An 18,833-nucleotide genomic window follows, 5' to 3' on the forward strand; every position below is an offset into this window, starting at 1 on the left:
CAGACTCAGGCACCTTCTCGCCAGCACACAAAGTCAGCCCTCTTACCCACCCACTGATGGAATATCAACGCGTTCGAATGGATTAATTTGAGGGGGTAATGATAATGGTGGGGGAAAGATTTATTATTAGCCCGACATTCAAAACCTACCTGCTACTCAACTCAAAGAGATCGTAGCGCTAAGGTGATCGTAACGCCCACACTTTAACATAGACCTAGCTACGACTGTTGTAACGCTACGATCACTTTGAGGAACGGCACCCAGGGAGAATAGAAGCTGTAGATTATCCCTGGAGGAACGGGGCCCAGGAAAACAATGTCGATATGATGACACCCGGTAACTAGAAAGAAAGTAAGACGCATTCTCGGTACCGTCACAAAATACCAAAGAACTAAAATTGGAATGCGTGTATGTGTGATGCTTACAACAAAAATATATTATGTTGTATATTTATAATAAATAAGGTTCAAAGACTATGATCGAATATGACATGAGGAATCTGATGTTTCGTCGCCTATGTTGAGACTGTAATCAACAGACGACTGTTGATGTCCCACACATATGTAACTAGTTCGTAGGAAGTCTCTATCAGCGATGTTAGCAGCCATGTCGATTTCAACTCTGCAAATGATAAGCAAGTGACTACTGATGTCCGCGAGACTACAATGAAATGGAATGGTCTTTTACGTGACTTAATGCACATTGACAAGTCATAGAGTCACCTCACTCATCTCGCGACAGAAAATATGGAGTACCATTCTAGTAAAGCAGCAAACGGAGTGTGGATCGCTTGTATGTGGCTGGCCTTGGCGACAAGATTGACAGGTGGGGTTTGCTCGACAGAACCATATGATTACCGACTTATACTTAGCATAATTCGGTTGGTCGCACATGATGCTAGTGCATGTAACACCCTCGTTCAGTTAGATACAGAGTTCAATGCGTGTGAAATGCTGTCTGTGTTTCTCCAGTAAATATATATGCAGCCCAGAAGCCTACACTCGGCTCATCCATCTGTCTTAGCCTGACACTGGTGCATGTGACATGGATAGTTTATTTAATTGACACCTTGTGTCTACACAGCACCGGCCGTGTGGATTCTGTCATGTGTCATTACTTATTGAAGAAGGTGAAGTTTGAAGTAGAATGGACATGCACATCTGTAAAGTGTTCCAAGGTTCGGGTAATCACACCTCCACAGTACATCCACACTCTCAGATACAGCGGCATATACAAATCCCATCGCTGTCTAAAATAAAAGGACTTGCTGGTTCCTTAGTCATTTTATTACTTGAGATTTATATATGCTATTCTAACTGGTTATATTCAGAACTAACCTTTCCTGAGAAGTTGTAGCTTTATGCAATGTATTTTCAAAATATGGCTGCAGCCATGGTCTTGATTTAGACAAATGACTCATGAGTACTATGCAGAATGATCAAATCCTGTCAGAAATTCACATAATTGATATTGATAATTACACAATATTTAAAGTCAAGGACCAGGAGAATGTTCTGACTACATGAGTACAGATGTGATATATACCATTGTGTGTACTGTGAACACCTGTGCATGAAGTTCCTCTAGCTTGAGATGAAGTCAGAAATGCCATTCTAGCTGATGGACCTGTGTCATGAGACTGACATCTAGCCACAGAAATTAACATACTTGACTAAAATTAAGAACGGTTTCTAAATTGTATTCATAAAATATGACAAAAAGGAGCCAAGAGAATTTCTTCCTGAAACTTGGATGATCTAGACTTGCCACATATTCTAGACTTGCATGAGCTTATGTTGGTATATTTGTCTCAAGGTATGTATGACTGTGTCATGTATATATGTTTGTAGTTGAAAGAAGTAAGTTTGTCAAAGCTGTGAAATGCATACATCAATTAATGGTGTGAACAGGTGCACTCACAACTTTGTCAGGCGATAGACACTGTCTGTGATGGAAGCCTAACACGTTGTTAATGAAGAGATAATTGCAGCTGTGTCTATGTTTGTTTTAATCACTCGCCAGTGTTGGCCGACCATTGTTGTACTTGGATGTTTTCACAGGGAATCACCAGTGTTTGGATCCAGAAGAGTGCTGATATTAACATGGTGTCATTGAGTAATAGTGGTTTTAACTGATAAATAGATGTATGTTTCGATAATTGAGCATCTGAAAGTACAAATCTCATGGGCATATACAACTTTGCAGGATAGATTGTGACATTGTTCATGTAAATATCATCTTTGAAAGCATATGTTTAACTCTCTATCTATCAGCAGTTGTACACAGGTCATTTGTACAGGACACTCGTCCTGCCATCAGCTGAAGTAGAGAGCTAGTATACAGGGTATATGTATACGATTCACAGGTGGTCCCTGGTGGTGTGTGGTCCGTGATGGTGTGTGGTCCGTGGTGGTGTGTGGTCCATGGTGGTGTGTGGTCCCTGGTTGTGTGTGGTCCCTGGTTGTGTGTGGTCAGTGGTGGTGTGTGGTCCGTGGTGGTGTGTGGTCCGTGGGGGTGTGTGGTCAGTGGTGGTGTGTGGTCCGTGGTGGTGTGTGGTCAGTGGTGGTGTGTGCCCCGTGGTGGTGTGTGGTCAGTGGAAGTGTGTGGTCCGTGGTGGTGTGTGGTCCCTGGTGGTGTGTGGTCCGTGGGGGTGTGTGGTCAGTGGTGGTGTGTGGTCCGTGGTGGTGTGTGGTGGTGTGTGGTCAGTGGTGGTGTGTGGTCCGTGGGGGTGTGTGGTCCGTGGAGGTGTGTGGTCAGTGGTGGTGTGTGGTCCGTGGTGGTGTGTGGTCCGTGGGGGTGTGTGGTCCGTGGTGGTGTGTGTGGTCCGTGGTGGTGTGTGGTCCGTGGTGGTGTGTGGTCCGTGGTGGTGTGTGGTCCCTGGTGGTGTGTGGTCCATGGTTGTGTGTGGTCCGTGGTGGTGTGTGGTCCCTGGTGGTGTGTGGTCCATGGTTGTGTGTGGTCCATGGTGGTGTGTGATCCCTGTTTGTCTGTGGTCCATGGTTGTGTGTGGTCCATGGTGATGTGTGGTGTGTGGTCAGTGGTTGTGTGTGGTTCATGGTGGTGTGTGGTCCATGGTGGTGTGTGGTGTGTGGTTCATGGTGGTGTGTGGTCAGTGTGGTCAGTGGTTGTGTGTGGTTCATGGTGGTGTGTGGTCCATGGTGGTGTGTGGTGTGTGGTTCATGGTGGTGTGTGGTCAGTGGAGGTGTGTGGTCCATGGTGGTGTGTGGTGTGTGGTCAGTGGTGGTGTGTGGTCAGTGGAGGTGTGTGGTCAGTGGTGGTGTGTCGTCAGCGGAGGTGTGTGGTCCATGGTGGTGTGTGGTCCGTGGTGGTGTGTGGTCCGTGGAGGTGTGTGGTCCATTGTGGTCAGTGGAGGTGTGTGGTCCATGGTTGTGTGTGGTCCATCGTGGTGTGTGGTCAGTGGAGGTGTGTGGTCCATTGTGGTCAGTGGTGGTGTCTGGTCCGTGGTGGTGTGTGGTCTGTGGAGGTGTGTGGTCCATGGTGGTCCTGGTCCGTGGTGGTGTGTGGTCCATGGTGGTGTGTGATCTGTGGTGGTGTGTGGTCCGTGGTGGTGTGTGGTCAGTGGAGGTGTGTGGTCAGTGGAGGTGTGTGGTCCATGGTGGTGTGTGGTCCGTGGTGGTGTGTGGTCAGTGGAGCTGTGTGGTCCATTGTGGTCAGTGGATGTGTGTGGTCCATGGTTGTGTGTGGTCGTTGAGGTGTGTGGTCCGTGGTGGTGTGCGGTCCGTGGTGGTGTGTGGTCCATTGTGGTGTGTGGTCCATTGTGGTGTGTGGTCCATTGTGGTGTGGTCCTGTGCATAGACATGATAGAACTCAGGACACAGTTAGTTGAAGTTAAGCAACACTGAGCGCTGAGAGCCCTTGGATGGCTGACCGTGTTTGGCAGTTTGACTCCTGAGAGTTTCTGGGACTTCAGTCTGATACATGTGGTGTCACCTTAGGCACTTTATAAATGGCCATTATTATTACTATTACAGTACAATCAACCACAGTACAGTATAGAACTGATACACAGATGTATTGACCACAGTACAGTATTTTGCTGATACACAGATGTATTGACCACAGTACAGTATTTTGCTGATACACAGATGTATTGACCACAGTACAGTATTTTACTGATACACAGATGTATTGACCACAGTACAGTATAGAACTGACACAGATGTATTGACCACAGTACAATATAGAACTGACACAGATGTATTGACCACAGTACAATATAGTACTGACACAGATGTATCGACCACAGTACAGTATAGTACTGACACAGATGTATCGACCACAGTACAGTATAGTACTGACACAGATGTATTGACCACAGTACAATATAGTACTAACAAGAGATGTATTGACCAAAGTACAATATTTTACTGATACACAGATATATTGACCACAGTACAGTATAGTACTGACACAGATGTATTGACCAGAGTACAATATTTTACTGATACAGATGTATTGACCACAGTACAGTATAGTACTGACACAGATGTATCGACCACAGTAGAGTATAATACTGACACAGATGTATCGACCACAGTACAATATAGTACTGACACAGATGTATTGACCACAGTACAATATAGTACTGACACAGATGTATTGACCACAGTACAGTATAGAACTGACACAGATGTATCGACCACAGTACAATATAGTACTGACACAGATGTATTGACCACAGTACAATATAGTACTGACACAGATGTATCGACCACAGTACAGTATAGAACTGACACAGATGTATTGACCACAGTACAATATAGTACTGACACAGATGTATTGACCACAGTACAGTATAGAACTGACAAAGATGTATCGACCACAGTACAGTATAGTACTGACACAGATGTATTGACCACAGTACAATATAGTACTGACACAGATGTATTGACCACAGTACAGTATTTTACTGACACAGATGTATCGACCACAGTACAGTATTTTACTGACACAGATGTATCGACCACAGTAGAGTATAATACTGACACAGATGTATCGACCACAGTACAGTATAGTACTGACACAGATGTATTGACCACAGTACAATATAGAACTGACACAGATGTATTGACCACAGTACAATATAGTACTGACACAGATGTATCGACCACAGTACAATATAGTACTGACACAGATGTATTGACCACAGTACAATATAGTACTGACACAGATGTATCGACCACAGTACAATATAGTACTGAAACAGATGTATTGACCACAGTACAGTATTTTACTGACACAGATGTATTGACCACAGTACAGTATTTTACTGATACACAGATGTATCGACCACAGTACAATATAGTACTGACACAGATGTATCGACCACCGTACAATATAGTACTGACACAGATGTATCAACCACCGTACAATATAGTACTGACACAGATGTATCGACCTCAGTACAATATAGTACTGACACAGATGTATCGACCACCGTACATGTAAATTACTGACACAGATGTATCGACCACAGTACAATATATTACTGACACAGATGTATCGACCACAGTACAATATACTAATGACACAGATGTATCGACCACAGTACAATATACTACTGACACAGATGTATCGACCACAGTACAGTATAGTACCGACACAGATGTATTGACCACAGTACAGTATAGTGTAGAGGGGACCATGTAGGACATTGTCCATGTGTAGAGGGGACAATGTTGTAGGATATTGTCGATGTGTAGAGGGGACAATGTTGTAGGATATTGTCAATGTGTGGAGGGGACAATGTTGTAGGATATTGTCAATGTGTAGAGGGGACCATGTTGTAGGATATTGTCAATGTGTAGAGGGGACAATGTTGTAGGATATTGTCAATGTGTAGAGGGGACAATGTTGTAGGATATTGTCAATGTGTAGAGGGGACAATGTTGTAGGATATTGTCAATGTGTAGAGGGGACCATGTTGTAGGATATTGTCCATGTGTAGAGGGGACAATGTTGTAGGATATTGTCCATGTGTAGAGGGGACAATGTTGTAGGATATTGTCAATGTGTAAAGGGGACCATGTAGGATATTGTCCATGTGTAGAGGGGACAATGTTGTACGATATTGTCAATGTGTAGAGGGGACAATGTTGTAGGATATTGTCAATGTGTAGAGGGGACCATGTAGGATATTGTCCATGTGTAGAGGGGACAATGTTGTACGATATTGTCTATGTGTAGAGGGGACAATGTTGTAGGATATTGTCCATATGTAGAGGGGACCATGTAGGATATTGTCCATGTGTAGAGGGGACCATGTAGGACATTGTTGATGTGTTTAGGGGACCATGTAGGACATTGTCTATGTGTAGAGGGGACAATGTTGTAGGATATTGTCGATGTGTAGAGGGGACAATGTTGTAGGATATTGTCAATGTGTGGAGGGGACAATGTTGTAGGATATTGTCAATGTGTAGAGGGGACCATGTTGTAGGATATTGTCAATGTGTAGAGGGGACAATGTTGTAGGATATTGTCAATGTGTAGAGGGGACAATGTTGTAGGATATTGTCAATGTGTAGAGGGGACAATGTTGTAGGATATTGTCAATGTGTAGAGGGGACCATGTTGTAGGATATTGTCCATGTGTAGAGGGGACAATGTTGTAGGATATTGTCCATGTGTAGAGGGGACAATGTTGTAGGATATTGTCAATGTGTAAAGGGGACCATGTAGGATATTGTCCATGTGTAGAGGGGACAATGTTGTACGATATTGTCAATGTGTAGAGGGGACAATGTTGTAGGATATTGTCAATGTGTAGAGGGGACCATGTAGGATATTGTCCATGTGTAGAGGGGACAATGTTGTACGATATTGTCTATGTGTAGAGGGGACAATGTTGTAGGATATTGTCCATGTGTAGAGGGGACCATGTAGGATATTGTCCATGTGTAGAGGGGACCATGTAGGACATTGTTGATGTGTTTAGGGGACCATGTAGGACATTGTCTATGTGTAGAGGGGACAATGTTGTAGGATATTGTAAGTGTGTAGAGGGGACCATGTAGGATATTGTCAGTGTGTAGAGGGGACCATGTAGGACATTGTTGATGTGTAGAGGGGACAATGTTGTAGGATATTGTCTATGTGTAGAGGGGACAATGTTGTAGGATATTGTCCATGTGTAGAGGGGACCATGTAGGATATTGTCCATGTGTAGAGGGGACCATGTAGGACATTGTTGATGTGTTTAGGGGACCATGTAGGATATTGTCAGTGTGTAGAGGGGACCATGTAGGACATTGTTGATGTGTAGAGGGGACAATGTTGTAGGATATTGTCTATGTGTAGAGGGGACAATGTTGTACGATATTGTCAATGTCTAGAGGGGACAATGTTGTAGGATATTGTCAATGTGTAGAGGGGACCATGTAGGATATTGTCCATGTGTAGAGGGGACCATGTAGGATATTGTCAATGTGTAGAGGGGACAATGTTGTAGGATATTGTCCATGTGTGGAGGGGACCATGTAGGACATTGTCAATGTGTGGAGGGGACAATGTTGTACGATATTGTCCATGTGTGGAGGGGACCATGTAGGACATTGTCGATGTGTAGAGGTGACAATGTTGTAGGATATTGTCCATGTGTGGAAGGGACCATGTAGGATATTGTCGATGTGTGGAAGGGACAATGTTGTAGGATACTGTCCATGTGTGGAGGGGACCATGTTGTAGGATATTGTCCATGTGTAGAGGGGACCATGTAGGATATTGTCGATGTGTGGAAGGGACCATGTAGGATATTGTCCTTGTGTAGAGGGGACCATGTAGGACATTGTCTATGTGTAGAGGGGACAATGTTGTAGGATATTGTCAGTGTGTAGAGGGGACCATGTAGGACATAGTCCATGTGTAGAGGGGACAATGTTGTAGGATATTGTTAGTGTGTAGAGGGGACCATGTAGGACATTGTCCATGTGTAGAGGGGACCATGTAGGACATTGTCCATGTGTAGAGGGGACAATGTTGTAGGATATTGTCAGTGTGTAGAGGGGACCATGTTGTAGGATATTGTCAGTGTGTAGAGGGGACCATGTAGGACATTGTCGATGTGTGGAGGGACACATTGTAGGATTGTCAGTGTGTAGAGGGACCATGTAGGATAGTAGGATACCGTAAGATGTGTGGAGGGACCATGTAGGATATTGTCAATGTAGAGGGACAATATTGTGAGAGGATATTGTCAGTGTGTAGAGGGACCATGTGGGATATTGTCCATGTGTAGAGGGACATAGTAGGATACTGTCGATGTGTGGAGGGACCATGTAGGACATTGTCCATGTGTGGAGGGACAATATTGTGGGATATTGTCAGTGTGTACTTGGGGACCATGTAGGACATTGTCCATGTAGAGGGACAATGTTGTAGGATATTGTGTCAGTGTGTAGAGAGGGACCATGTAGGACATTGTCCATGTGTAGAGGGACCATGGGGATATTGTCCATGTGTAGAGGGACCATGGGACATTGTCCATGTGTGAGAGGGACCATGTAGGACATTGTCCATGTGTAGAAGAGGGACCATGTAGGATATTGTCCATGTGTGAGGGACCATGGAGGATATTGTCGGCCGTGTGGAAAGGGACCATGTAGGAGATTGTCCTTGTGTAGAGGGACCATGTGGGACATTGTCTAGTGTGTAGAGGACCATGAAGGAGGGACAATGTTGTAGGATTATTGTCAGTGTGTAGAGGGGACCATGTAGGACATTGTCCATGTGTAGAGGGGACCATGTAGGACAATGTCCATGTAGAGGGACCATGTAGGACATTGTCCCATGTGTGGGGGACCATGGGACGTGTCCATGTGTTTGAGAGGACCATGCAGGACTTGTGTCCATGTGTAGAGGGACCATGTAGGACATTCCATGTGTAGAGAGGGACAATGTTGTGGGATATTGTCAGTGTGTAGAGGACCATGTAGGATATTGTCCATGTGTAAAGGGGGACCATGTGGGACATGTGGTTGTTGATGTGTTTAGAGGGACCATGTGGGACATGTGTGGGAAGGGACCATGTAGGATAATTGACAATGTTGTAGGGACCATAGGACATTGTCAGTGTGTAAGAGGACCATGTAGGATATTGTCAGTGTGTAGAGGGACCATGTGGGACATTGTTGATGTGTAGAGGGGGACAATGTTGTGGGATATTGTCTATGTGTAGAGAGGGACAATGTTGACAGCATTGTGTCCTATGTGACATTAGAGAGGGACAATGTTGTGGGATATTGTCATATGTAGAGAGGGACAATGTAGGAGGATATTGTCAGTGTGTGTAGAGGGACCATGTAGGATATTGTCCATGTGTAGAGGGGGGGACAATGTTGTAGGATGTGTGTCCATGTGTGGGAGGACCATGTGGGACATTGTCAGTGTAGAGGGATGTTGTAGGACATTGTCCATGTGTGGAGAGGGACAATGTTGTGGGATATTGTCGATGTGTAGAGGGACAATGTTGTAGGATATTGTCCCATGTGTGGAAGGGACCATGTAGGATATTGTGGAGTATGTGTGGAGGGGACAATGTTGCGGAGGACAATTGTGATGTCAATGCAGGGACCAATGTTGCTTAGGATATTGTCCATGTGTTAGGGGACCATGTCACGATATTGTCAATGTGTAGAAAGGGACAATGTTGTAGGATATTGTCCAATGTGTAAGAGGGACCATGTAGGATATTGTCCATGTGTAGAGGGGACAATGTGGGATATTGTCAATGTGTGAGAGGGACCATGTGGGATGTATTGTCCATGTGTGTGGAGAGGGACCATGTGGGACATTGTCAGTAATGTGGAGAGGGACCATGTGATATTGTCCATGTGTGGAGGGACCATGTAGGACATTGTCGATGTGTAGAGGGGACAATGTTGTAGGATGTTGTCCATGTGTGGGGAAAAGGGACCATGTAGGATATTGTCTACGTGTGTGGAGAGGGACAATGTTGTAGGATACTGTCCATGTAGAGGGACCATGTTGTAGGATGTGTCCATGTGTAGAGGGACCATGTGAGGATATTGTCATGTGTGTGGAAGGGACCATGTAGGATATTGTCCTTGTGTAGAGGGGACCATGTAGGACATTGTCTATGTGTAGAGGGACAATGTTGTAGGATGTGTCAGTGTGTAGAGGGACCATGTAGGACATAGTCCATGTGTAGAGGGGACAATGTTGTAGGATATTGTTAGTGTGTAGAGGGGACCATGTAGGACATTGTCCATGTGTAGAGGGGACCATGTAGGACATTGTCCATGTGTAGAGGGGACAATGTTGTAGGATATTGTCAGTGTGTAGAGGGGACCATGTTGTAGGATATTGTCAGTGTGTAGAGGGGACCATGTAGGACATTGTCGATGTGTGGAGGGGACAATATTGTAGGATATTGTCAGTGTGTAGAGGGGACCATGTAGGATATTGTCTATGTGTAGAGGGGACCATGTAGGATACTGTCGATGTGTGGAGGGGACCATGTAGGATATTGTCAATGTGTAGAGGGGACCATGTATGACATTGTCGATGTGTGGAAGGGACCATGTAGGATATTGTCCATGTGTAGAGGGGACCATGTAGGGTACTGTCGATGTGTGGAGGGGACCATGTAGGATATTGTCAATGTGTAGAGGGGACCATGTAGGACATTGTCCATGTGTGGAGGGGACCATGTAGGATACTGTCGATGTGTGGAGGGGACCATGTAGGATATTGTCAATGTGTAGAGGGGACAATATTGTAGGATATTGTCAGTGTGTAGAGGGGACCATGTAGGATATTGTCCATGTGTAGAGGGGACATAGTAGGATACTGTCGATGTGTGGAGGGGACCATGTAGGACATTGTCCATGTGTGGAGGGGACAATATTGTAGGATATTGTCAGTGTGTAGCGGGGACCATGTAGGACATTGTCCATGTGTAGAGGGGACAATGTTGTAGGATATTGTCAGTGTGTAGAGGGGACCATGTAGGACATTGTCCATGTGTAGAGGGGACCATGTAGGATATTGTCCATGTGTAGAGGGGACCATGTAGGACATTGTCCATGTGTAGAGGGGACCATGTAGGACATTGTCCATGTGTAGAGGGGACCATGTAGGATATTGTCCATGTGTAGAGGGGACCATGGAGGATACTGTCGATGTGTGGAAGGGACCATGTAGGAGATTGTCCATGTGTAGAGGGGACCATGTAGGACATTGTCAGTGTGTAGAGGGGACCATGTAGGTTATTGTCAGTGTGTAGAGGGGACCATGTAGGACATTGTCCATGTGTAGAGGGGACCATGTAGGACATTGTCCATGTGTAGAGGGGACCATGTAGGATTGTGTCCATGTGTAGAGGGGACCATGTAGGACATTGTCCATGTGTAGAGGGGACCATGTAGGACATTGTCCATGTGTTTAGGGGACCATGTAGGATATTGTCAGTGTGTAGAGGGGACCATGTAGGATATTGTCCATGTGTAGAGGGGACCATGTAGGATATTGTCCATGTGTAGGGGGGAGCATGTAGGATATTGTCCATGTGTAGAGGGGAGCATGTAGGATATTGTCCATGTGTGGAGGGGACCATGTAGGATATTGTCCATGTGTAGAGGGGAGCATGTAGGATATTGTCCTTGTGTAGAGGGGACCATGTAGGATATTGTTAATGTGTAGAGGGGACCATGTAGGATATTGTTAATGTGTGGAGGGGACCATGTAGGATATTGTCAGTGTGTAGAGTGGAGGATGGTGTAGGATATTGTCGATGTGTGGAGGGGACCATGTTGTAGGAGATTGTCAGTGTGTAGAGTGGATCATGGTGTAGGATATTGTCGATGTGTGGAGTGGAGCATGTTGTAGGCTATTGTCCATGTGTGGAAGGGACCATGTAGGATATTGTCCATGTGTAGAGGGGAGCATGTAGGATATTGTTAATGTGTAGAGGGGACCACGTAGGATATTGTTAATGTGTAGAGTGGAGAATGTTGTAGGATATTGTCGATGTGTGGAGTGGAGCATGTTGTAGGCTATTGTCCATGTGTGGAAGGGACCATGTAGGATATTGTCCATGTGTAGAGGGGAGCATGTTGTAGGATATTGTGATTGTAAAAAGAGGGAAGCATGTAGGATATTGTCGATATGTGGAGGGGACAATGATGTAGGATATTGTCCATTTGTGGATTGGGGCATGTTGTAGGCTATTGTCGATGTGTGGAAGGGACCATGTTATAGGATATTGTCCATGTGTAGAGGGGAGCATGTTGTAGGATATTGTCCATATATGGAGGGTACCATGTTGTAGGTTATTGTCCATGTGTGGAAGGGACAATGTTGTAGGATATTGTCAATGTGTAGAGTGGAGCATGTTGTAGGATATTGTCGATGTGTGGAGTGGAGCATGTTGTAGGCTTTTGTCCATGTGTGGAAGGGACCATGTAGGATATTGTCCATGTGTAGAGGGGAGCATGTAGGATATTGTTAATGTGTGGAGGGGACCACGTAGGATATTGTTAATGTGTAGAGGGGACCATGTTGTAGGATATTGTCAATGTGTAGAGGGGACCATGTTGTAGGATATTGTCAATGTGTAGAGGGGACCATGTAGGATATTGTCGATGTGTGGAGTGGAGCATGTTGCAGGCTATTGTCCATGTGTGGAAGGGACCATGTAGGATATTGTCCATGTGTAGATGGGACCATGTTGTAGGATATTGTGAATGTAAAAAGTGGGAAGCATGTAGGATATTGTCGATATGTGGAGGGGACAATGTTATGGGATATTGTCCATGTGTAGAGGGGAGCATGTTGTAGGATATTGTGAATGTAAAAAGAGGGGACCATGTAGGATATTGTTAATATGTGGAGGGGACCATGTTGTAGGTTATCGTCCATGTGTGGAAGGGACAATGTTGTAGGATATTGTCGATATGTAGAGAGGACAATGTTGTAGGATATTGTCCATGTTTGGAGGGGACCATGTTGTAGGATCTTGTCGATGTGTGGAGGGGACTATGTTGAAGGATATTGTCAATATGTGGAGGGGACAATGTTGTAGGATATTGTCACACTGAGTAGTGAAATGTCCACAGAATTTCACAGTGATTGGTTGCCAGTAACATGATAAGAACAATCAAAGAAATATCCCCAAGAGGCTAGAATTGTGATGTAAAGAAATTGTCTTTAAGGTATCTGAATTATCTATCACATGTTGTAACAGAAAAAGACATGGAACTTTGTTGATACATGAAAGGTCTCTGACCATGTCAAGTTGACCTGAATAACCTAGTCAGAAGAAAACAAACGGCTCTCCACAATATATTAATTTCCATGATGCATAAAATAAGTATGTAATCATTGTGTAAAGAAAGATCCATTTGAGCACAATCTCCCACGGATTGGGGTGAAACTTCCTACTGGGCCCAGTGCTTGACAGGCCTACACACTGTGGGTAATGTCAGAGTTGTCCGACATCTGTGGAATAAATGTTGATGAAATTGACATGACAGGGAAGAAATGGGTGTGATGATTGTGTTGGCTGAATCACGGTGTTCAGCCAGGGAGCGGGATACCCCAGATAGTGGAGCCGGAGTGGAACACTGCCTGTGTTGGGATGTCTCCATGACTCACACTGATCGGTGGACGCAGCCTTCAAGCATGTAATATTGGGCTGATCATAACTCAGCCACATGAATGTTGTATTAGGAGGAAACATTCAATCTTGTTAGTGGAAATATGTGGCAAAAATCAATAGGCTCCTTGAAGTTTTTCTCCCAGGACCGTCTGATGACACTTCAATTGTTTTCACATCAGTGAAATAGAACAGTTTCTAGATATTAAGCGAAGAAATTAATATTTTCATTTTGGAACCTCCTTTATCTCTGCTGCCAAAGGATTTGGTTTGTTTTGTCATTTTTGAAGTATGGAAGAATCTCCATGTTTCCATGACGGCATGTCTGTTTGACTGGTAGCTGAAACCTGATTTGTCTGACAGCACATGGTTCTCTCTGTCAGCCCCTTGGCCAGACAAACTACTAGTTAATAGTTCTGTGTGTCCCTTACTGTTGGAGTGGACAACACATGCTTCTCTCTGTCTGCAATCAATAATGTGTAGGCACCACACAACAACAACATGTAGGCACCACACAACAACAACATGTAGGCACCACACAACAACAACATGTAGGCTCCACACATCAACAACATGTAGGCTCCACACAACAACAACATGTAGGCTCCACACATCAACAACATGTAGACTCCAGACATCAACAACATGTAGACTCCAGACATCAACAACATGTAGACTCCAGACATCAACAACATGTAGACTCCATACAACAACAACATGTAGGCACCACACAACAACAACATGTAGGCTCCACACATCAACAACATGTAGACTCCAGACATCAACAACATGTAGACTCCAGACATCAACAACATGTAGACTCCATACAACAACAACATGTAGGCACCACACAACAACAACATGTAGGCTCCACACATCAACAACATGTAGGCTCCACACATCAACAACATGTAGACTCCAGACATCAACAACATGTAGGCTCCACACATCAACAACATGTAGACTCCAGACATCAACAAAATCTAGGCTCCAGACATCAACAACATGTAGGCACCACACAACAACAACATGTAGGCTGCACACATCAACAACATGTAGGCTCCACACAACATCAACAACATGTAGGCTCTACACATCAACAACATGTAGGCTCTACATATCAACAACATGTAGGCTCCACGCAACATCAACAACATGTAGGCTCCAGACATCAACAACATGTAGGCTCCACACATCAACAACATGTAGGCTCCACACATCAACAACATGTAGGCACCACACATCAACAACATGTAGACTCAACACAACAACAACATGTAGGCTCCACACAACAACACGTAGACTCCACAGAACATGTAGGCTCCACACAACAACATGTAGGCTCCACACATCTACAACATGTAGGCTCCAAACAACATGTAGACTCCACACATCAACAACATGTAGGCTCCACACAACAACATGTAGGCTCCACACAACAACATGTAGACTCCACACAACATGTAGGCTCCACACATCAACAACATGTAGACTCCACACAACAACATGTAGACTCCACACAACAACATGTAGACTCCACACATCAACATGTAGACTCCACACAACAACATGTAGACTCCACACATCAACAACATGTAGACTCCACACAACAACATGTAGACTCCACACAACAACATGTAGAATCCACACATCAACATGTAGACTCCACACAACATGTAGGCTCCACACATCAACATGTAGACTCCACACATCAACATGTAGGCTCCACACAACAACATGTAGACTCCACACATCAACATGTAGACTCCACACATCAACATGTAGGCTCCACACAACAACATGTAGACTCCACACATCAACATGTAGACTCCACACATCAACATGTAGGCTCCACACAACAACATGTAGACTCCACACAACAACATGTAGACTCCACACAACAACATGTAGACTCCACACATCAACATGTAGACTCCACACATCAACATGTAGACTCCACATCAACATGTAGAGTCACACAACAGCAACATGTAGACTCCACACAACAACATGTAGACTCCACACTCAACATGTAGACTCCACACAACAACATGTAGACTCCACACAACAACATGTAGACTCCACACAACAACATGTAGACTCCACACAACAACATGTAGACTCCACACATCAACATGTAGAGCTCCACACAACAACATGTAGACTCCACACAACAACATGTAGACTCACACAACAACATGTAGACTCCACACATCAACATGTAGACTCCACACAACAACATGTAGACTCCACACAACAACATGTAGACTCCACACAACAACATGTAGACTCCACACAACAACATGTAGACTCCACACAACAACATGTAGACTCCACACAACAACATGTAGACTCCACACAACAACATGTAGACTCCACACAACAACATGTAGACTCCACACAACAACATGTAGACTCCACACAACAACATGTAGGCTCCACACAACAACATGTAGACTCCACACAACAACATGTAGACTCCACACAACAACATGTAGACTCCACACATCAACATGTAGACTCCACACATCAACATGTAGACTCCACACATCAACATGTAGACTCCACACAACATGTAGGCTCCACACATCAACATGTAGACTCCACACAACATGTAGGCTCCACACATCAACATGTAGACTCCACACAACATGTAGACTCCACACATCAACATGTAGACTCCACACAACATGTAGAATCCACACATCAACATGTAGACTCCACACAACATGTAGGCTCCACACATCAACATGTGAGCTCCACACATCAACATGTAGACTCCACACATCAACATGTAGACTCACACATCAACATGTAGACTCCACACACAACAACAACATGTAGACTCCACACATCAACATGTAGACTCCACACATCAACATGTAGACTCCACACAACAACATGTAAGACTCCACACAACAACATGTAGACTCCACACAACAACATGTAGACTCCACACATCAACATGTAGACTCTCAACATGTAGACTCCACACAACAACATGTAGACTCCACACATCAACATGTAGACTCCACACATCAACATGTAGACTCCACACATCAACATGTAGACTCCACACATCAACATGTAGGCTCCACACAACAACATGTAGACTCCACACATCAACATGTAGACTCCACACATCAACATGTAGACTCCACACATCAACATGTAGGCTCCACACAACAACATGTAGACTCCACACATCAACATGTAGACTCCACACATCAACATGTAGGCTCCACACAACAACATGTAGACTCCACACAACAACATGTAGACTCCACACATCAACATGTAGGCTCCACACAACAACATGTAGACTCCACACATCAACATGTAGACTCCACACATCAACATGTAGACTCCACACATCAACATGTAGACTCCACACATCAACATGTAGACTCCACACAACAACATGTAGACTCCACACAACAACATGTAGACTCCACACATCAACATGTAGGCTCCACACATCAACATGTAGACTCCACACATCAACATGTAGACTCCACACATCAACATGTAGGCTCCACACAACAACATGTAGACTCCACACATCAACATGTAGACTCCACACAACAACATGTAGAATCCACACAACAACATGTAGACTCCACACAACAACATGTAGGCTCCAAACATCAACATGTAGACTCCACACAACATGTAGGCTCCACACAACAACATGTAGACTCCACACATCAACATGTAGACTCCACACAACAACATGTAGAATCCACACAACAACATGTAGGCTCCACACATCAACATGTAGACTCCACACAACAACATGTAGACTCCACACATCAACATGTAGACTCCACACAACAACATGTAGACTCCACACAAACATGTAGGCTCCACACAACAACATGTAGGCTCCACACAACAACATGTAGACTCCACACAACAACATGTAGGCTCCCACACATCAACATGTAGACTCCACAACAACATGTAGAGACTCCGCACACAACACAACATGTAGACTCCACACAACAACATGTAGAATCCACACAACAACATGTAGACTCCACACATCAACATGTAGACTCCACACAACAACATGTAGACTCCACACATCAACATGTAGACTCCACACATCAACATGTAGGCTCCACACATCAACATGTAGACTCCACACAACAACATGTAGACTCCACACAACATGTAGGCTCCACACAACAACATGTAGACTCCACACATCAACATGTAGACTCCACACATCAACATGTAGACTCCACACAACAACATGTAGAATCCACACAACAACATGTAGGCTCCAGACATCAACATGTAGACTCCACACAACAACATGTAGACTCCACACATCAACATGTAGACTCCACACATCAACATGTAGACTCCACACATCAACATGTAGACTCCAGACATCAACATGTAGACTCCACACATCAACATGTAGACTCCACACATCAACATGTAGACTCCACACATCAACATGTAGACTCCACACATCAACATGTAGACTCCACACAACAACATGTAGACTCCACACATCAACATGTAGACTCCACACATCAACATGTAGAGTCCACACAACAACATGTAGACTCCACACATCAACATGTAGACTCCACACATCAACATGTAGACTCCACACATCAACATGTAGACTCCACACATCAACATGTAGACTCCACACATCAACATGTAGACTCCACACATCAACATGTAGACTCCACACAACAACATGTAGACTCCACACATCAACATGTAGACTCCACACATCAACATGTAGACTCCACACATCAACATGTAGGCTCCACACAACAACATGTAGGCTCCAAACAACATGTAGGCTCCACACAACAACATGTAGACTCCACACAACAACATGTAGACTCCACACATCAACATGTAGACTCCACACAACAACATGTAGACTCCACACAACAACATGTAGACTCCACACATCAACATGTAGGCTCCACACAACAACATGTAGGCTCACACAACAACATGTAGACTCCACACATCAACATGTAGACTCCACACATCAACATGTAGGCTCCACACAACAACATGTAGACTCCACACAACAACATGTAGACTCCACACATCAACATGTAGGACTCCACACAACAACATGTAGACTCCACACATCAACATGTAGACTCCACACATCAACATGTAGACTCCACACAACAACATGTAGACTCCACACATC

At 44.5% G+C, this 18,833-nt stretch overlaps 1 protein-coding gene across 1 annotated transcript in view; it reads left to right on the top strand.

The window, feature by feature from the left end:
- Window positions 1–607: 607 nt before the first annotated feature.
- The window catches only part of LOC124259244, a 54,696-nt gene continuing 36,470 nt past the window's right edge, over window positions 608–18,833 (top strand). The window contains exon 1 of the mRNA XM_046693354.1: window positions 608–825. Within this exon, the coding sequence (XP_046549310.1) occupies window positions 747–825 (79 nt within the window). The 5' untranslated portion in view covers window positions 608–746. The remainder of the gene's footprint in view (window positions 826–18,833) is intronic.

Source organism: Haliotis rubra, unplaced genomic scaffold (assembly GCF_003918875.1).
Source record: "Haliotis rubra isolate DU_JTF1 unplaced genomic scaffold, ASM391887v1 Scf715, whole genome shotgun sequence".
In the NCBI taxonomy this organism is placed as follows: Eukaryota; Metazoa; Mollusca; class Gastropoda; order Lepetellida; family Haliotidae; genus Haliotis; species Haliotis rubra.